Genomic DNA, 16221 nt, shown 5'->3' with positions numbered 1-16221 from the left:
ATCGGTCCCTTATACGGGCTGACCCAAACATACCGCCTGTCCCTTCCTAATAAATGTTTTCACCACCACCACCTGCGAAAGCGCTGCTATTTGCTCGTGACAATTGCAGGAGAGCTAAAAGACTGCAGAGGCAACTTTAGGCTAGATTGTACTGAACGTCTCCCGTAGCCGTGTCACCGCCACTGTAATAGGAGGCCAAAGACAATGTGTGCTGGTGTTATTAAAGGGGCCCCGAAACACGTAATCAGTGCATTATTTTGCCTGTTGGTTGCATAGAATGAGTTATAGTGGTGCTATTAGCATCCGTCGTGCCGCGTACACTCCAGTTTTTAATATTTTAATTTGCTCGCAAAATCAAAATTCATGGCGCTGACGTTGTCACCATACAGTGGCGGTTTTTAGCAGTGGATATCACATCACTTGTCGGGAGCTTGATGACTGGACAAACGGTAAATATCCTGCAAATTGTGTTAATAAATAGAGATACGTTTTGTCAAGATTTTGCGTTTTATATTACATCAACAAAATCAGCTTGTTTTCCTTAGGTAAAAGCGCTGTAAAGCAAGTAAAACAAAAATACACCACCAGAAGCTCTGGCTATTTTTTTTTTTTGCATCGAAGGACTTTGCGCCTCTTCGTACACATCCTACGACCTAGCACACAAAACTTATGTGTACTCTCTATTTATCTGAGAACGGCTTTGCAGAATCGATCCGATCGAGCCATTGAACTCTACAAGCGTTCGTTTCGGTCCCAAGCAAGTATGCAAAGAAAAACGCCATTCATTTCATATTTAGCCGTGCGTATCGTCAGCTTGTGGAGGATCACCGGGCATCGACGCCAGATGGCGCCACGCTTCCGTCAACAGCGCACGCGCCTTGCTCGCAGTGACCAATCAGCTCGCTCCTAGCGACGGACCATGATAGGCGTTGAGCAATAGCGATACGCGCTATGCTAAATGTATCTAGAATCTTGCGCAGGCCGTCAATCCGTCCCAGTATTCCGCGCTCGAGTTCGGATCCAGTTCGGATCGCGTTCGATCCATAAGTCAGGGAACGTCACTGATCAGTGTTCCCTTCTGTGCCGTCGACGTGACGATGAAGCATCGCTGGGTCAGCTGGGCGTTCACGTAGTTGTTGTAACCATGAAAACGGCGTTACCAGCCTTTGCAAGAACGAGTTATAGCGATTAGGCAACCATGGCAACATAGGCTGTCTTAATTGGTCCCGCTCAGTGTCGTCATTGGGAGAGTGAAATGGAAATAGAAAACCGCGCGAAAATCGAGTTGAGGGCAGCATTTTGTTGGCTTGTGTTTTTAAATTTCTTCATTGAATAACTCCCCTTCCTATGGATCGATTCCTGTAATTCTTTTTAGTCAGCATCTGTGTGACAAAGAATTCATCTGAAGTGTAACTTGCATCCGTTCAAGCAGTGTTTCGCAGCCCCTTTAATGCGAAAGCCTTACTAGGCTATGTCGACAGCGAACCTGTCACCGAAACACTTCCGCAACGATTGTGGGGAACTGGAAAGAGATATCGTCAAAAGAGTGGTTATAATCGAAAGAGGATGATGTGAGGATGCGGAGCAAAAAATTTGGTGACGGTCGAATTGGTGAAATTTGGTGACGGTCGACGGTCTGCCACTTCTGCCTACACAAATTTGTTCCAGATAGAAAAAAGAAGTTAGATAAGAGAAGTCCTTGGATAACTAGAGAGTTAATTCACGTTAAACGCAAATTGAAACGATATCGAAGACAAAAAAGCGCTACCATTTCTATCAATAACTGCCTAAAAGCTACACTTGCGTCACAGTTACACGAATCAAGACAGCGCTACTTTGGTGAGACGCTTGGTCGTTTTGTGACGGAAAATCCCAGTAAATTTTGGCAGTTTCTCTCAAACAAAGAAACTAGAAAACTTGACAAGGTAACTGTCAACGACTCTGCCATTACAGACAAAAAGGAGATAGCCGATGCTTTTAATACTTACTTCCAAAGCGTGTTTACCAAATCTAATACAACGTTTAATGGTTGCTGTCTGAATAGTCTCGAAAGAATCGTTACTATTAGCAGATAAGGAATAGTAGAACTACTCCTGCGGCTAGACTCCAAGAAATCCCCGAGCCCCGATAATATTCCCACTACCTTTCTTAAAATGTACGCTGAAATACTAGCTAAGTTCTTGATAATAATATTTAATAAGTCTCTTGAATCGGGCATAGTACCTGATGAATGGAAAATTTCCCGCGTGGTTCCGGTTTTTAAAAGTGGCAACAGACTGCAAGTTGGTAATTACCGCCCTATTTCACTGATTTAAACCTCCTGCAAAGTGCTAGAACACGTACTCACCAAATACCTCAACAATTTTTTAGACCAGACAGGAATAATGACCAAAGCGCAACATGGCTTCCGTCGAGGATTCTCCACAACAACACAGCTAGTGGTCACTGTAGATGAACTTGCCAAAGTGCTCGATTGTGGTGGCCAGATTGACATGATTTTTTTAGATTATTCCAAAGCTTTTCATAGAGTCCCTCATCATAAACTAGTAACAAAAATGAAAATAATAGGCATTCCGGATAGAATAATCAATTGGGTCACGTCATATTTATCCAAACGAAAGCAGTTTGTCGAAATCGATGGAGCCACCTCTCGATTCTTAGAGGTTTATTCAGGTGTACCTCAGGGATCGGTTTTGGGTCTAGTACTCTTCAATATCTATATAAATGACCTCACAGAAGCTCTCTAACCCTCTGTGTCCGTAAAGTTGTTTGCGGATGATTGTATTATATTTAATAATATCAAATCTGTTTCTGACCAGTTTACTTTGAACGCAAATCTTCAGTTATTAGCTAAATGGTGTAACGAATGGGAAATGATTATTAACTTTGACGAAACAGTTTCTCTCTGCATCAGTAAAACGACTACGCCCCTTAATTTTAGATACAACATAAATAACAATGTCATCAGAGATGTAAAAGAATATAAGTATCTAGGTGTCAAGATAACGTCACGGCTCAAATGGACGAAACACATCGATAAAATATGTTCCTCCGCCCGCAAAAAGTTAGGATTTCTTAAGTTTCGAATGGGTGGTTGCCCTAGTGCCCTAAGACTGAAGGCATATAAATCCATTGTAAGGCCAACTCTCGAATATGCCTGCATTGTGTGGGATCCCTACACTACAGATGACACCCAAAAACTTGAAAAAATACAACGTCTTGCGGCTCGCTTTATTTTCAACCGTTACCGGCGCCTAGACTCTCCTTCCGCCATGCTCAAACTTGCAGACTTAGAACCATTTGCAGATAGAAGAAAGAAAGGCCGTCTCAATTTCCTTCATTCATTATACTTTTCTCGACTTGGTATTCGACCCGAAAATCACATCGCTAGAGATTCTAGTCGAGCCTCGCGCCACAAGCATACCCTTAGCCAGGAACCTATTTTTGCACGCACAAATACGTACAAGTTTTCTTTCTTTCCAAGAACAGTTTCTGAATGGAATTCCCTACCACAGACCTCTCCGTTGCTTGCTAATCAGTCTTGATATTTTCACTGCTGTATTGTAACTGCATTTTTTGTGTGTCTGCATTGTATATTTTGTGGCATATATATTGTTCGGTACTTGCTTTTCTTTCCCCTGTATGTATTTCCCTCTCCTGCTTGGACATACAGCATGTCCGCAGTATTCAATAAATAAAAAATAAATAAATAGTGCATTATTACAGCCGAAAATGAGCAAAAAGTGGGCGTGGCCAGGGCAGAAGTGGAGCCAGAGTTAAACGGCCAGAAGTGTAGTACCAAGTGACCGGAATCCAGGGTTCGACGGAAACCCGTCTGGTCGGGTATGTTCATGGCGGAAAATCTTCAAGCGCCGACCAATCGTTAAAAAGGATGACGTTTCGGCCCCGGCTTACGGGGGCCTTGTTCACAATGAAAGAAACGCAACGAAGGCAATCTACCCCCGATATACTCCCGCTGCTTGCGTCATACCATGAAACCTATATAACCTTCCTTCACTCCTGTCTTTCTTTCATTGTGAACAAGGGCAACGTAAGCCGGGGCCAAAACGTCATCCTTTTTAACGATTGGTCGGCGCTTGAAGATTTTCCGCCAAGTGACCGGAAGTATGGGTGGTGTCAACGCGCAGCGCCAAATTAGAAAGTTTGGAACGAAGCGTGGTTGAAATTAGACGAATTGCACAAATTCTCTGGCAAATAAAGGCGACGATTGCCGAGGAGGCGTCCATGTTTTCGCATTACTCCAATGAGAGTCACTGTAGTGATCTCGAATTTTTCCCGTCTTGCGTATAAAGGATGTAGACTCGGAGCGAAACAGGTGCAAAAAACTTGTCCGGTCATCTTACAATTACTCGCGTAGATTCCGCTTCCGGAGGCCCTATCAATGGCGAATGCCTTCGGGAGCCACTCACCGAACACGTAGAAGGCAGCCTCCCAGCCGATGGAGTCGCAGAGCACGGCCGTCAGTGGCATGGCCAGGATGGCGCCCACATTGGCGCCCACGTACGCCACCGCAAGCAGCGAACCCCGCTCGTGCGGTGGGGCCCACTGGGCCACCATGCCGAACATTGCCGGGTACGTGACACCCTGCACGCAACACGTGCCGTGTGGGTGTTAGAAGTTGTCGGTCGACGCCCTACACCCTCACGGTCTCCAGCCTTAGCACTGCTCTACTTCTCTTCTGTTGGGCCCTGTGAGGGACCACAATTAATCTAAGCGAAAAAGTAAACTTGCAAACCAGAGTTTGCAAAGAACCAATGAATATGCAAATATATTCTTAAAGGGACACTGAGGACAAATTGAAGTTAGCCTGTATCCAATAACGCTAATTGCACTGAAAACAAAGCTTTCATAAAGTGGTTGAAGAAAGGAATACAGGAGTCACCACTACCGGTGTTTTTCGCAAGGAAACTGTGGCGCATCTCGGCAGTTGCAGTGCTAGCTGTTAATGCGAAGGTTCTAGCCCATGCATGTTTGTCATCATAGTCGTAGTAGCATTAGTAGTAAAAAACGACCGTGCCGCCCTGAGCGACCGGGATGAGGGGTGCGGGGGGGGAATTCTGAGTGGGCACCCCACACGGACTGCGTCTTTCCGTGCGTAGTCACAGCGCCATCAGCTATCCGCTACTGTGATACGCCACCGCACGTTGCCAGTGTGCAGGCGCTAATTGGTTCCGACGCAGCAGGCCTGCGCACGGCTTGCCAGCATCAGTTCGTGCCAAGGCGACTAGCGCATGCGTAGTAGTGGCGCTCCGCGGAAGCGGATCGTGCTATGCTATAACTCTCTAACAGAGCGCGGTTGTGGATCGTTCTATGCTATAACTTTCTAATGACACCGCAGAATGCTGACTAACCAGCGTGACGCTATGTGTCGGGGACAACGCCGGCACCGCAGACGCGAGAAACGTGCCTTTAAAAGCAGCTGCTGTAAAACTGAATGGCTTTTGCACAAATGGTAATGCGGAACAGTTATAGCATTCCGCGATCCGCCACCGTGATCCGTTTCCGGCGCCTCGCCAGTGGGCACGCGCCGATTGGTCCCGACGCGGTAGGCGTACGCGCAGCTGGTCGGGCACATGGCGCCATGTGGAACTCCGAGGGCGATCTGCGCATGCGCAGTGACGCGTCGCGGAGCCGGATCACGGTAGCGGATCCCGGTATACTGCTACGCATTACCATCTGTGCGATAGGCATTTTATTCTTAGAACGGCTCCTTTTAAAAGCACGTTTCCCGTTTCTGCGGCGTTGGCGTTGGCGTCGTCGCTGGAAAACCATGTCACGCTGATTAGTCAGCATGCAGTGGTGTCATTCATAATGTCACTCCATTGCAACGTGTCAAGCCGAATCGTGCGCTTACCAGGCGACAGGAGTGTCACCTCTACAACTCGCCAGCGCAAGGCACCATTAATTCTGAGTGTCCTGAGTACAGTGGCGCCAGGTGTTACATCATAGTGGCGTGACGCGCATTGTGCAAGAGCAGATGACAAACATGATGACTAAGCGATATTCACCACCGCAGACCGCTAGCGCTGAAGCATGAGTTACTCGGTGTCCTAACCATCGTGTGCCGATTTTTCTTTTTAATTTCGGACCCCTGAAGCTAGGGTGCACCGCCATTCACTTCCAATGAGTGATCACGAAGCCTTTGTGATCTTGATCTCACGAGTTTGATTTGAGTGGCGAGAAAATTTTAAGATACAACTTACATAGCAACAAATGCGTCTTTTCTTGCCGTGCAAACATCGACATAGCCAGAAGAAATTCCGCAGAATCGATCTTTGCTAAGAAAAAAACTTGCATGGAGCTTTCCCCAGTGCTCCTTAAAACTACAGGGGAAAATTGGGTTCAAGTGCTGTTTTTAAAACTTATTCAGTATAGATCGCGGGAAAAGAAAGCGCAGTGTGAAGCATAGCGCTTTCCTTCGTTTTCGCTCTGTGTCGTCCCTTCGCTGTTCTTTTATTGAGCTTTCAAATTGAGGAAAGAGTGCACAAAGTCGCACACAGATGATTACGTCCTCGACGAATGAATGGAAAAGAAAGCCGATGAACGGGCCTATCGTGCATGGCGCATGACTTACTTCTCCGAGCCCCTCGAGCACCCTGACGGCGACCAGGGCCCCGGCGCCGGAGGACTCCGAAGAAGCCCGGGCGGCTGCCGGCGTGGCTAGGGAGCCGAGCGCGGTACCCAGGAGGCCCAGTCCAAAGGGCCACTTGCCCCCGGCGTGGGCGGCGAGCCAGCCTCCGGGCAGCTGTGTGGCCGCGTAGCCGTAGAAGAAGGCGCCCAGCACCACGCCCTGCGTCCACGGGCTCCACGGGAATTCGCCTTCGCCCGCGTGCTGCAAAGAGATGCGCAAAGCAGAAGCGTTAGAAGAATGAGGGAGGAGGTTGTTCGAAGTTGAATGAGTGCGACAAGACAATGAAAGAACATACAGTGCCCGTGCGCTAGTGTAAAACGGCCCACGGGACCCGCAGGGGCGCATGCACATGAAGGGTCAATAGCAGATGCTTGCTGACGGGGTAATATATATCAACGGCCTTTTTTCGCCTTCCAGCCGCGTCAAGTGACGGCGTCCGCTTTCCCTTCTGACATGAGAGCGTCCACACCAGCCTGGTGAGGCAGTACGCATGGCACACTCTCAAGAGTGGGCAATCTCCTGCCACCAGGAAACATAAACGACTGAACATGAGCTTTTGGCGGCGACACTGCGTCAAGGGACGGCTACGCCATGCACCTGACACAGCTGAACGCAGACAAAGAGGAGACGCCACGAGCATCAACTTTCAAGTGAACATTTCCGGCAGCCGCGACATGCATACTTCTTTGCCTGCACAAAGCGTTTTTCCAAATATATCACCATGTGGCCTAATAGTCTACACTGCTGCAGCCCACCGCCCACTCCCAGCTTTGCGAAAGACGTGAAGGGTAACAGCTCAACGAAGCTGCATAAGAAATCAAAGTTTAGCTGTCATACTGACATCACTTTTCCAGCCAACATTGCGTGTTTGTGTGGAGCAGAGTCACAAAAGTCGAAGGCGCCGATAAATTTTGAACACGTGTTCGTCGCTAGTTGTATGCAAGAGCATGCGCTGACCAATCATGAGGGCCTATACGAAATGACGGACGAGGTACAGCTCAGTCACAAGTGGTTATCTCGCGTAAACGGTTTCGTGCATTTGTCCAGTGACTAGCTGGCTGTTAGCGCTGCTCCCAGCGCTCTGCGCGGTCTAGCTGTGGCTGCTGTGCAATGCACAGGTCCCTTGAATATGAAGGGAAACAAAGTATGAGCATTCAGTAACTCTATAACTATGCCCGATGAGCACAATTTTTCCTGCTTTCGGACTGCCGCTTTCCTCTTGGCTTGCAATGTTTAAATATTATTTTCTTCTTTAGCAGTGTGTTATTTTCATCTCTAGCTGTGAAGGAACCGAAAAATTCACCTTTATGTGATAATTGTTTGCTCTCTTTGATATTGGAGGGACCAGCATATACCGTCCTTTGCCTCCGTGGCAATGCCCGTTTTTCTTTTTTCTTTTTCTCTCGTGCAGCACTCGTAATCGGCGCAATAGATTCAGCGTTAAGGGTGCCTTAATGACACCGCATACATAAAGCAGGGAGGCATATAGTGGGTTTGCGGTGATACAAACACATAGAAACCAAGTTTTCGACGTACGCTGCCGCTCGAGACAGGCTTTTGTGCCGCGGCGGCTGAAATCGCGAGGGTTTTCGCTTGCATGTGAAACAGACATAAGCCGAGGCTTTACAGACGAGACAGAACTTTTCCGGGGAGCGAGTGGGCGGTGATGGGTGGAGATTCTGGATTGCAGCGTGCTTTCCCACTGCGTCTTTGCATTGGATTTCACAGTCACTTTTTCCGATGCTGTGTGGGCTTCTAGTGGGTAGAGGGTGGATTGGTGGTGGGTGACTAGTAGAGCTGCTTGGTGGATGGGTTGTGAATGGCGATTTTGGAAGGTAAATGTTTTCGGGGATGGGGTGGGGAGGTGGTTAGAGGTTGGCGGTGGAAGAGTGGGCGGCCTTCTAACAAGGAGAGTGCGGTGAGGAGGCGGCTGGTGCATCTGGATGGCGTAGCCTTCAATCTCCAAGGCCTACACAGACAACGCCGGCATTTTCGCCAAGTGCCACTGGCACTGCTGTCGCAGTAAAAACTATGTTCAAAGGGGTAGACAAGCCAGATATTCAAGTAGGAACAAAGGTGGCAAAATCATGTAAGAATTACGAATAAATACGTAATAGTGCAATATTACACGGTAATAAAAACTGAAAAAACAGGATATCAAATCAAGTAACGCAAGCAATCAGTGCTTTCTACGATCGAAGTTGCCAATTGGTGTCCGCCTCCATTCATAATGAATATTTTAAATAATTCGCGCAATAATTTTATGGCTTTAAAATAATTGAATAGAAGGTAAAAGAAAAAAACAGCCATATTGCCGCCAGTGAGATAAGAACCCACTACCACTGAATTTCGCGTACGGTATTCTGAGAACCGAGTTCCGGCGGCGGCAGTCCAGCTTTCTACGCGTGTAAGCTAGCCTTGGGAGTGTTCACCAGCGCCACCCTCGTCGTCAGCAGCGGACGTGTATTGCCTCGCGTGCCATGCGCGGCGAGGACGGAAGCTAAGAGGAAACCCTCTCATGCTATACCTACGGCGTCAAGGCTGCCAGGACCGGCGCCCTCGTTAAGCTATATTGAGCAGACAAGGGTACTGGCGTTAGGAGCTTGCTTTTCGGGGTCCTCTATAAGATAGCAAGAAGGAAATATTTTCTTAATGGGTTCGCCTAGTTTCGAAAATGCTGCACGCCCATGCAATTACTTGAGCGACCGTAAAAGACCGTGCTGTCGCGAAGTGAAGAAAAGTTTAATTTCTACAGAAGAGAAAACGGTTGTCCGCAGATGCCGCAGGTTGCGCGATTGTGCCCAACGGATCAGGATGGGCAGCTTCACCAGGAGAGTGTCTCCTGCTTCAATATAGGCCCTGTACGCTTCTCTGCAGTAGCGCTGCTTATTTAGAATATTTCGCAGTTAAGTGCGCGCTCGGAGCGTGCACACCCGCTTAGGAGAGCAGCCGGAGTAAAGGGCCTCAAAAAAGTGTTCTAAAGAAAATTCGCGCACTCAGCTTCAGTCGATGCTGACTTCCTCTGGGTTCCAGTGTGGTACAAGATTGAGAGGGGACACACATTCGTCCAGAAGTGTTGTTGAAGAACTTGCGAGGCGGGGACGAGGAGGACTCAGTGGCTAATTATGTTTGCTTCTTACCTATGCCGGGTGATTTTTTTTAACGTTCATAGATTTAGATTTTAATAACTGTGAGGAATATATCGGTACGGTCAGTGCAGGTGGATTGCACAGAGAGGCGGGCATTATTGCATAATGGAGCTCGATGATTAGTCGATTAATTAACTAAAATTAACTAACCAATGTTTTCACTTTTTATTTTGCGGGCTTAGATTATACGGCGAAATGGAAGGCCGTAAAATCGAACGTGAGCCCAGTTTTTTAATTTTCTTATTCGGCAATATGGTTCGAAGTATCGGAGGTCGAAAATGAGCATTTGAAAGCAAGCTGAGTTGGCTCTCCCGCGCTGCACATTTATAAAATGCTAATGTAGGAAATACAGACACTATTTGGGCATTTTTTTTCGTGATTCGGCGGCGATACCAAACGCTGCGCAGGTTTACTAAGTTTTGCTGCGCATATGATCTCTGAGTGAACAGAGAATATGGGTATTACTGCTTATTCTCTTATGTTATCTGAAGTACTGGATGTTATTTTTTCTCGTTTGTATGACGAGTGAAAACCGCAATCTCCGCAAAGTGCGCCCGATTGTATGTTATGAAAAATGTCGAGTGAAATGAACGGTGACAGGGGTCTCGTCACAATATGTTAGCCTTTAGTCTCTGTTTCCGCAGGAAAGTCCCCGAAATAAAAGGATTTGATTAGATCTGACACCATTTGATCTGCTACGCGGGAAAGGAAACTCAGCGAACTTTCAAATGCGCATTTTTGACGTTCGACATTTCGAACCACATCGCGGATTAAGAAAATCTAAAAACTGACCCCGCCTACAGTTATGTGGAATTGAGTTTCGCATATAATCTTACCCACCAAAATCGAGTAAAAACTGGGTGGTCTCTTTTAATTAATTAATCGTATAATTTGGAGCTGTATCACGCGCATCGCGTTCGCCTTCCTTTACAGTCCGCCTGCACTGACCGCACCGATATATTCTGTAAACATTAAGCATTAAAAAAGTTACAAATCTGTAAACACTAAAAAGATCACGTGGAAGCTCAGATGTCGGAGTCTACCGCAGACAATTTCGTGTAGTTTAGGAGTAAGCATTGGCTTGTGAATTCAACCTAATGTGCGCACAGCAGTTTTTTAAGGATGTTGTGGTAGGGAGGGGGGATAAGCGATATGAAATGCCATCTCTTCGTGACAGAAATTCCGAAGATCATGTACAACTGGGGTACAGCTAAAAAACTGGTGTATGTCATACTGTGCGGCGTTTTATAGCGTAAAAGGTCCAATCGACTACAATTAAGGTCCTCCGGTTTCAGGTTCGAAATATTCCTAAATTCGAGGATGCAACATTGAAAGGAAACTGCAGAAGTCTTACTAGACGACCAGCCTAAAGTGGTCGAATGAGCTTGCAGGTAATGCACGCGAATTTGTTTTGAGGCATCATTTGAAGTGGTGGCGCAATTGTCGATTAAAATCGAAACGGCTTTGAAGCGTCTCCGCACCGCAAAGCACCCAGTAGGGGGCGCATGATGACGCCATGCATGTTACCGGTAAACTTATAACGCATAACCGCTTGCTTGGAAGGAAGAAAACCAAAGCCACCGAAGGCAATGTGGGTAGTGTGGCACTGTATAAAGAAGCGTAGGAGGGAGCTGCTGACGGCAGCGGAAATTCGAAATCTTGCCCTCCGTGACGTCACACTGAGCTTCTCCGCACTTTTTCGGTGCTTTGAAAAAAAGACCATTTGCTTGTCGATTACGTCACCATCTTAAATGCAAGCGCAAAAAACTTGGCGTGCTTTACCTACACCCTATGTAGAGTTGAATCCTTGAATAGCACTGATTTCTCAAAAAGTGATGCAGTTGCCCTTTAAGAGGAAGAAAGCAGAATGGGTCATGTAACAAATACGAGATCGAGGAACCGAACACTTAATTTTAAGCACTCAGTTTTTTTAGGCACAACAATAAGCTTGCTGCCTAAGGTGCTCGATTCCGCAACGGTTATGTTGGGAACGCTGTAGGAGGTTTTTACCGAGAAATTTGAAATCAGTTCATGCACTTTTCATTTATCCAGATTCTGCAAACTATGATCAGCAAGCGTGCGATGGCGATTGCACGTAGGCAAAAGTCTCGTACCAGTAAAAAATATATGTCTCACGCTTCAGACAGTAATAATATAGTTTTAGTACAGAGTAGCGTGCATTTTAGTTTCTACACTCAAAGCTGTTACGGCACTCTGATTTACGCTTCGTCGACGAAAGTTTTAGTGAACCGTGGTTACCGCTCCACCCCAAAAAATTCAAAACACTATATGGCACCGTTTACTTGCAAAAGCTATAAACATATGGTCGACGACGGGAAGGGAGCGTTACTTTTCATAGAAGGGCACTCTGGTGAGAGTGTAAACTGGTTTATGGGGCTTTAACGTCCCAAGGCGACTCATGCTATGAGGGACGAGATTGTTAACTATAATAAAACAGGACGAAAACACCCGGAAGAAAAAAAAAACACTGTGCACTTAAGAACAACCGATATTTTATCGAGATGTGGTGACGTGGTTGTCTTAGTGATAACGGCGGATTTCAGCGCAAGATGGCCTTTTATGTGATATTCAATGTGAAATTAAAATTATATATTTACATTTCTTTCATATTGCAGCGTTGAGTTATTACAATATCAGGCACGATCTTTTCATTTACACCGTAATTACATAACACGTTTTGGTCAGTTGTAGGCTGTAGGCCCCTTTAGTAATAGTTTAGTTGAAGTATAGAGGAAGTAGTCTCTGGCAGGGCACGTAATGCCATGAGAAACCAACGAATGGTACCTTAGCGTAACTGTATGTATTTCAAGCGGAAGCAAGCCTATCCGGGGGCAGTATAAAGTTAGGTGGGCGGATGATATCCGCATATTTGAGGAGATAAGTTGCTGCAGCTGGCACAGGAGAGGATTAGGTTTGGCTTATGGGGGTTTAACGTCCCTAAGCGACTCGGGCTATGTGGGACGCCGTAGTGAACGCTCTGGAATAATTTCGACCACCTGGGGTTCTTTAGCTTGCACAGAAGGGGCAAGTTTCTGCTTTAAGAAACAATGTTGAGAAAGCTAAACAAGCTTTCTAAGCTGCGCTCCCGCACGTGCGGTGATGGAAGGCATGGCTGCCATATCAGTCACGGGACAACCTTTGTCCCTTGCTCCACCGCAGTCCTGTATGATTTCCCACTCTCGTGTGGAAAGATGTACATCGGGCAAACAGGGCGCTGCATAAATGAGCGACTCAGGGAGCATGCGCTAAATGTGAGGAACAAAATTGACAAAGGTGCACATTTTGTGTCACACATTATTAACTGCAGCAATTTTGCACCGCGATTCGAAGAGACGCCGATTCTGGGCAGGAGCAGAAACGAACACGCGCGGCTGGCTCTCGAAGCATTCCATATTAAGAAAAAGGCTGAAGGATCTGTTAGCGATACTTCCTTATCACTTTACTGCGCCGAATTGAAGTTTTTGTGCTCACATCGTTGCCAGTAATCTCACATGACTGGAATCTTTTGTTAGCTTGCGCAAGTGTGGAAAAATGTATATCTATGCGTTGGTGTGAGAAGAATAAAATAGTTGTTAGTGTTGCGCCAGTACTTGTGTTTCTCCCGTCTATGTGGTTCGTCGAATGTTTTGCGCACATCGTTCACCTGTATCACCATGCACCAACTAGGGCCAACAGAAGTGTTACTGAAGAGCTAATTCGTGTAGTGCGCGTGGACAAGGTCAATTGATTGGTAAGCGTCAGTCCTAAATACTTGCACACTTCTTGAATATCGGAGCCCCGTAAAGGTTAATGAAATGTGCTAATACGCTTTTTCTCGTAAAATGATCACAACTTTATTTCTTTGTGCAGTTATTTGACAAAACAAGAAATATTTAATTCAGTCTCGCATTTCATGCAGGAAATGAAAATGAGAGCTTATAAAAATACTGGACATTGCGTGCCTGTAACAAAGGAAACAAAGATGAATTATATGAACATCTGTCATGGTTAAAAATTTGCGCTTCAGCTAAAAAAAATCTTAAAGAAACCCGAAATTTCTGTTAAATGTTCACGAGCGCATTTAGCAATCATTGAAGCATGTTTAATAATGCCTGAAGTTTGTACTTTGCCCGTGCGCTTTCAGCTTTTAATGTGCATATGTGCGATTGCTTTATGATGCAAATTATCTCTGAAGGCTGGATAGTTGCTTGAAGCTCTTTGCATTCCGTTTTCCTGTTTGAAGGATTTACAAAGCTGGCGTTTCGTCGTAGTCTATAAATAGGTCTTGTGTACGAAAGTAGAAGAGCATATTTTAAGCAATGCGCTAGAATTGTGGGCAAGTTTTCTAAATTTTCTTTAGTTTTCGTACCCGAAGGTACGATGCGGAGTCTATCTTAAACTAGAGGAATGCCTTCTATATCAACCTTATGCTTCTTGGCTACAAGTGAGGAGTCCTGTAGGTGAACACAAGTATTTGGGATATTTCTACTGGTAAAAATGTCCTATTGATTTTGAAAGTGCCTGTCGCAAGAGTACTCTCTATGCTTTAGGGCAGCGAACATTTTTGGGGCGTCGTGCGTAAAGGCCTGCTTTGAACACATTCCTTAAAACAGCAGTGCAGCGTCAGTGGAAACACTGGGATTCGCGCATGAGCATGTGGTGTAAATGCGTGCGAAACGCTCCACTGTACCGCTGTAGGCTCGGCAAAGCGTGTGTTTGTTGCTGCCACCTAGCGGTGCGCGATCGAAGCCGTCGTCTGCTACTGGAGGAGAACAGAGATGCAGTCGGCTTCGGCAGATGGCGCAGGGTGCAATATAAATAATGGAGCAGAGAAATCAGATTACACAGATGAGACCGAGGAGTAGGCATATTGCAGTGCCCAAGAACACTCCTCAGTGCTTCAAGTGCCCTCTGAGTACGACACCTTGCTGACTCACGGCGAAGAACATCCCAGCTTGCTGCATTGCCATGATAATAGTGCTTGACCGAACACGGGCACAACTAAGATTTATGAATCTCAGTAGGCGCTCGACTACTGATCCGGAGTTCCCGGGTTCGAACCCGACCGCGGCGGCTGCGTTTTTATGGAGGAAAAACGCTGAGGCGCCCGTGTGCTGTGCGATGTCAGTGCACGTTAAAGATCCCTCAAGTGGTCGAAATTATTCCGGAGCCCTCCACTACGGCACCTCTTCTTCCTTTCTTCTATCACTCCCTCCTTTATCCCTTCCTTACGGCGCGGTTCAGGTGTTCAACGATATATGAGACAGATACTGCGCCATTTCCTTTCCCCCAAAAAACAATTATTATTATTATTATTATTATTATTATTATTATTATTATTATTATTATTATCTCAGTAGGGTAGCCAGTGTTCTCCAACTGCACAGTGAGACCTGGACAACCACGCTAACCACACACAGCAGGGAACGAAGCAAAACCCCGAAAAAAAAGAATAAGAATCAAAGCCGGCATCGTAAAACAGAAAAATGAGGATGCAATAGTCGAGCTCCTACTTAGCCAATCGATGAACACAAGGGTACTGCTTGCCCGAGAATCTTCCCGGCTGGCGGTTCTGCTGGCTGGTTATGGGGCGCATGGAGTCTGAAGGCCCGGGCCCTGACCATTTTCCACAGATTCAGTCGCCTCACCTTGTATACCAAAGGCAGGGCGATACTAAAGGAAAAAAAGGAGAAAAAAAAAGAGGGAAAGCAGAACCTGGATGCCCAATATGACTGAAAAGACCAGTAGCGCTTGGTAGCAGTCCATGCGGGCCTAGAAGATATTTTGAGAGGAGCACAACCTTACAAGATGCCCGAGGAAAATGTTGAATCTGTAGCAAGAAGGCTATTGCCCCACCCCCGAACTTCTGTAGTATATACACTGTGCCAGAGGTGATGGAAACAAAGGGAAATGAGATCTACGTGAGGTGCATAATTCGGAAGTATCTTGTCCAGTTGCGTTGCACGCTGCGATACTTGGCGTACCATCGCAAGTAGTTGAGCAGCTGACGGCTTGGGCTCCACAGCAAACTTTAGTCCTAACGATAGAACCCTTGACACGTCATCCGGTAGATCCAGGGCCTCCAGGGTGTGGACGGTGCTCCGGGCTGTTTTCGTCCTGCTCGGAAGGTCGGCCCGTAGTTGTGGCAGATGTTGAGCCCACAAGCATTCGGTAGCTTGAGCAGTGATACGCTGGTATTCCCGAAGAGTTCGCCAGGCTGCCTGACTTTCGCCAATCGAGAGAAGCTGAGCCTCGAGGCACTGCCTGTGAAGCCGGGCTTGCCTGTACCACTCGGATTTGGCAAGCTTGCATGCCCTCATGCCGGAGGCCCTGGATCTACCCTGGAGGCCCTGGATCTACCGGATGACGTGTCAAGGGTTCTATCGTTAGGACTAAAGTTTGCTGTGGAGCCCAAGCCGT

The 16221-nt window shown here is 46.7% G+C and overlaps 1 protein-coding gene across 2 annotated transcripts in view; it reads right to left on the bottom strand.

The window, feature by feature from the left end:
- LOC144127907 (sialin-like) overlaps positions 1 to 16221 on the bottom strand; it is a 109850-nt gene that overhangs the window by 25648 nt on the left and 67981 nt on the right. For both annotated transcript variants that reach the window (XM_077660893.1, XM_077660892.1), the window contains 2 exons: positions 6596 to 6853; positions 4431 to 4605 (listed from right to left, as the gene is read on the bottom strand). In XM_077660893.1, the coding sequence (XP_077517019.1) occupies positions 4431 to 4605; positions 6596 to 6853 (433 nt within the window). The remainder of the gene's footprint in view (positions 1 to 4430; positions 4606 to 6595; positions 6854 to 16221) is intronic.

This window comes from Amblyomma americanum, chromosome 4 (genome assembly GCF_052857255.1).
Source record: "Amblyomma americanum isolate KBUSLIRL-KWMA chromosome 4, ASM5285725v1, whole genome shotgun sequence".
NCBI lineage: Eukaryota > Metazoa > Arthropoda > Arachnida > Ixodida > Ixodidae > Amblyomma > Amblyomma americanum.
Note: the sequence above shows the minus strand (reverse complement) of the source record. Positions and strands in the feature narration are given on the sequence as shown.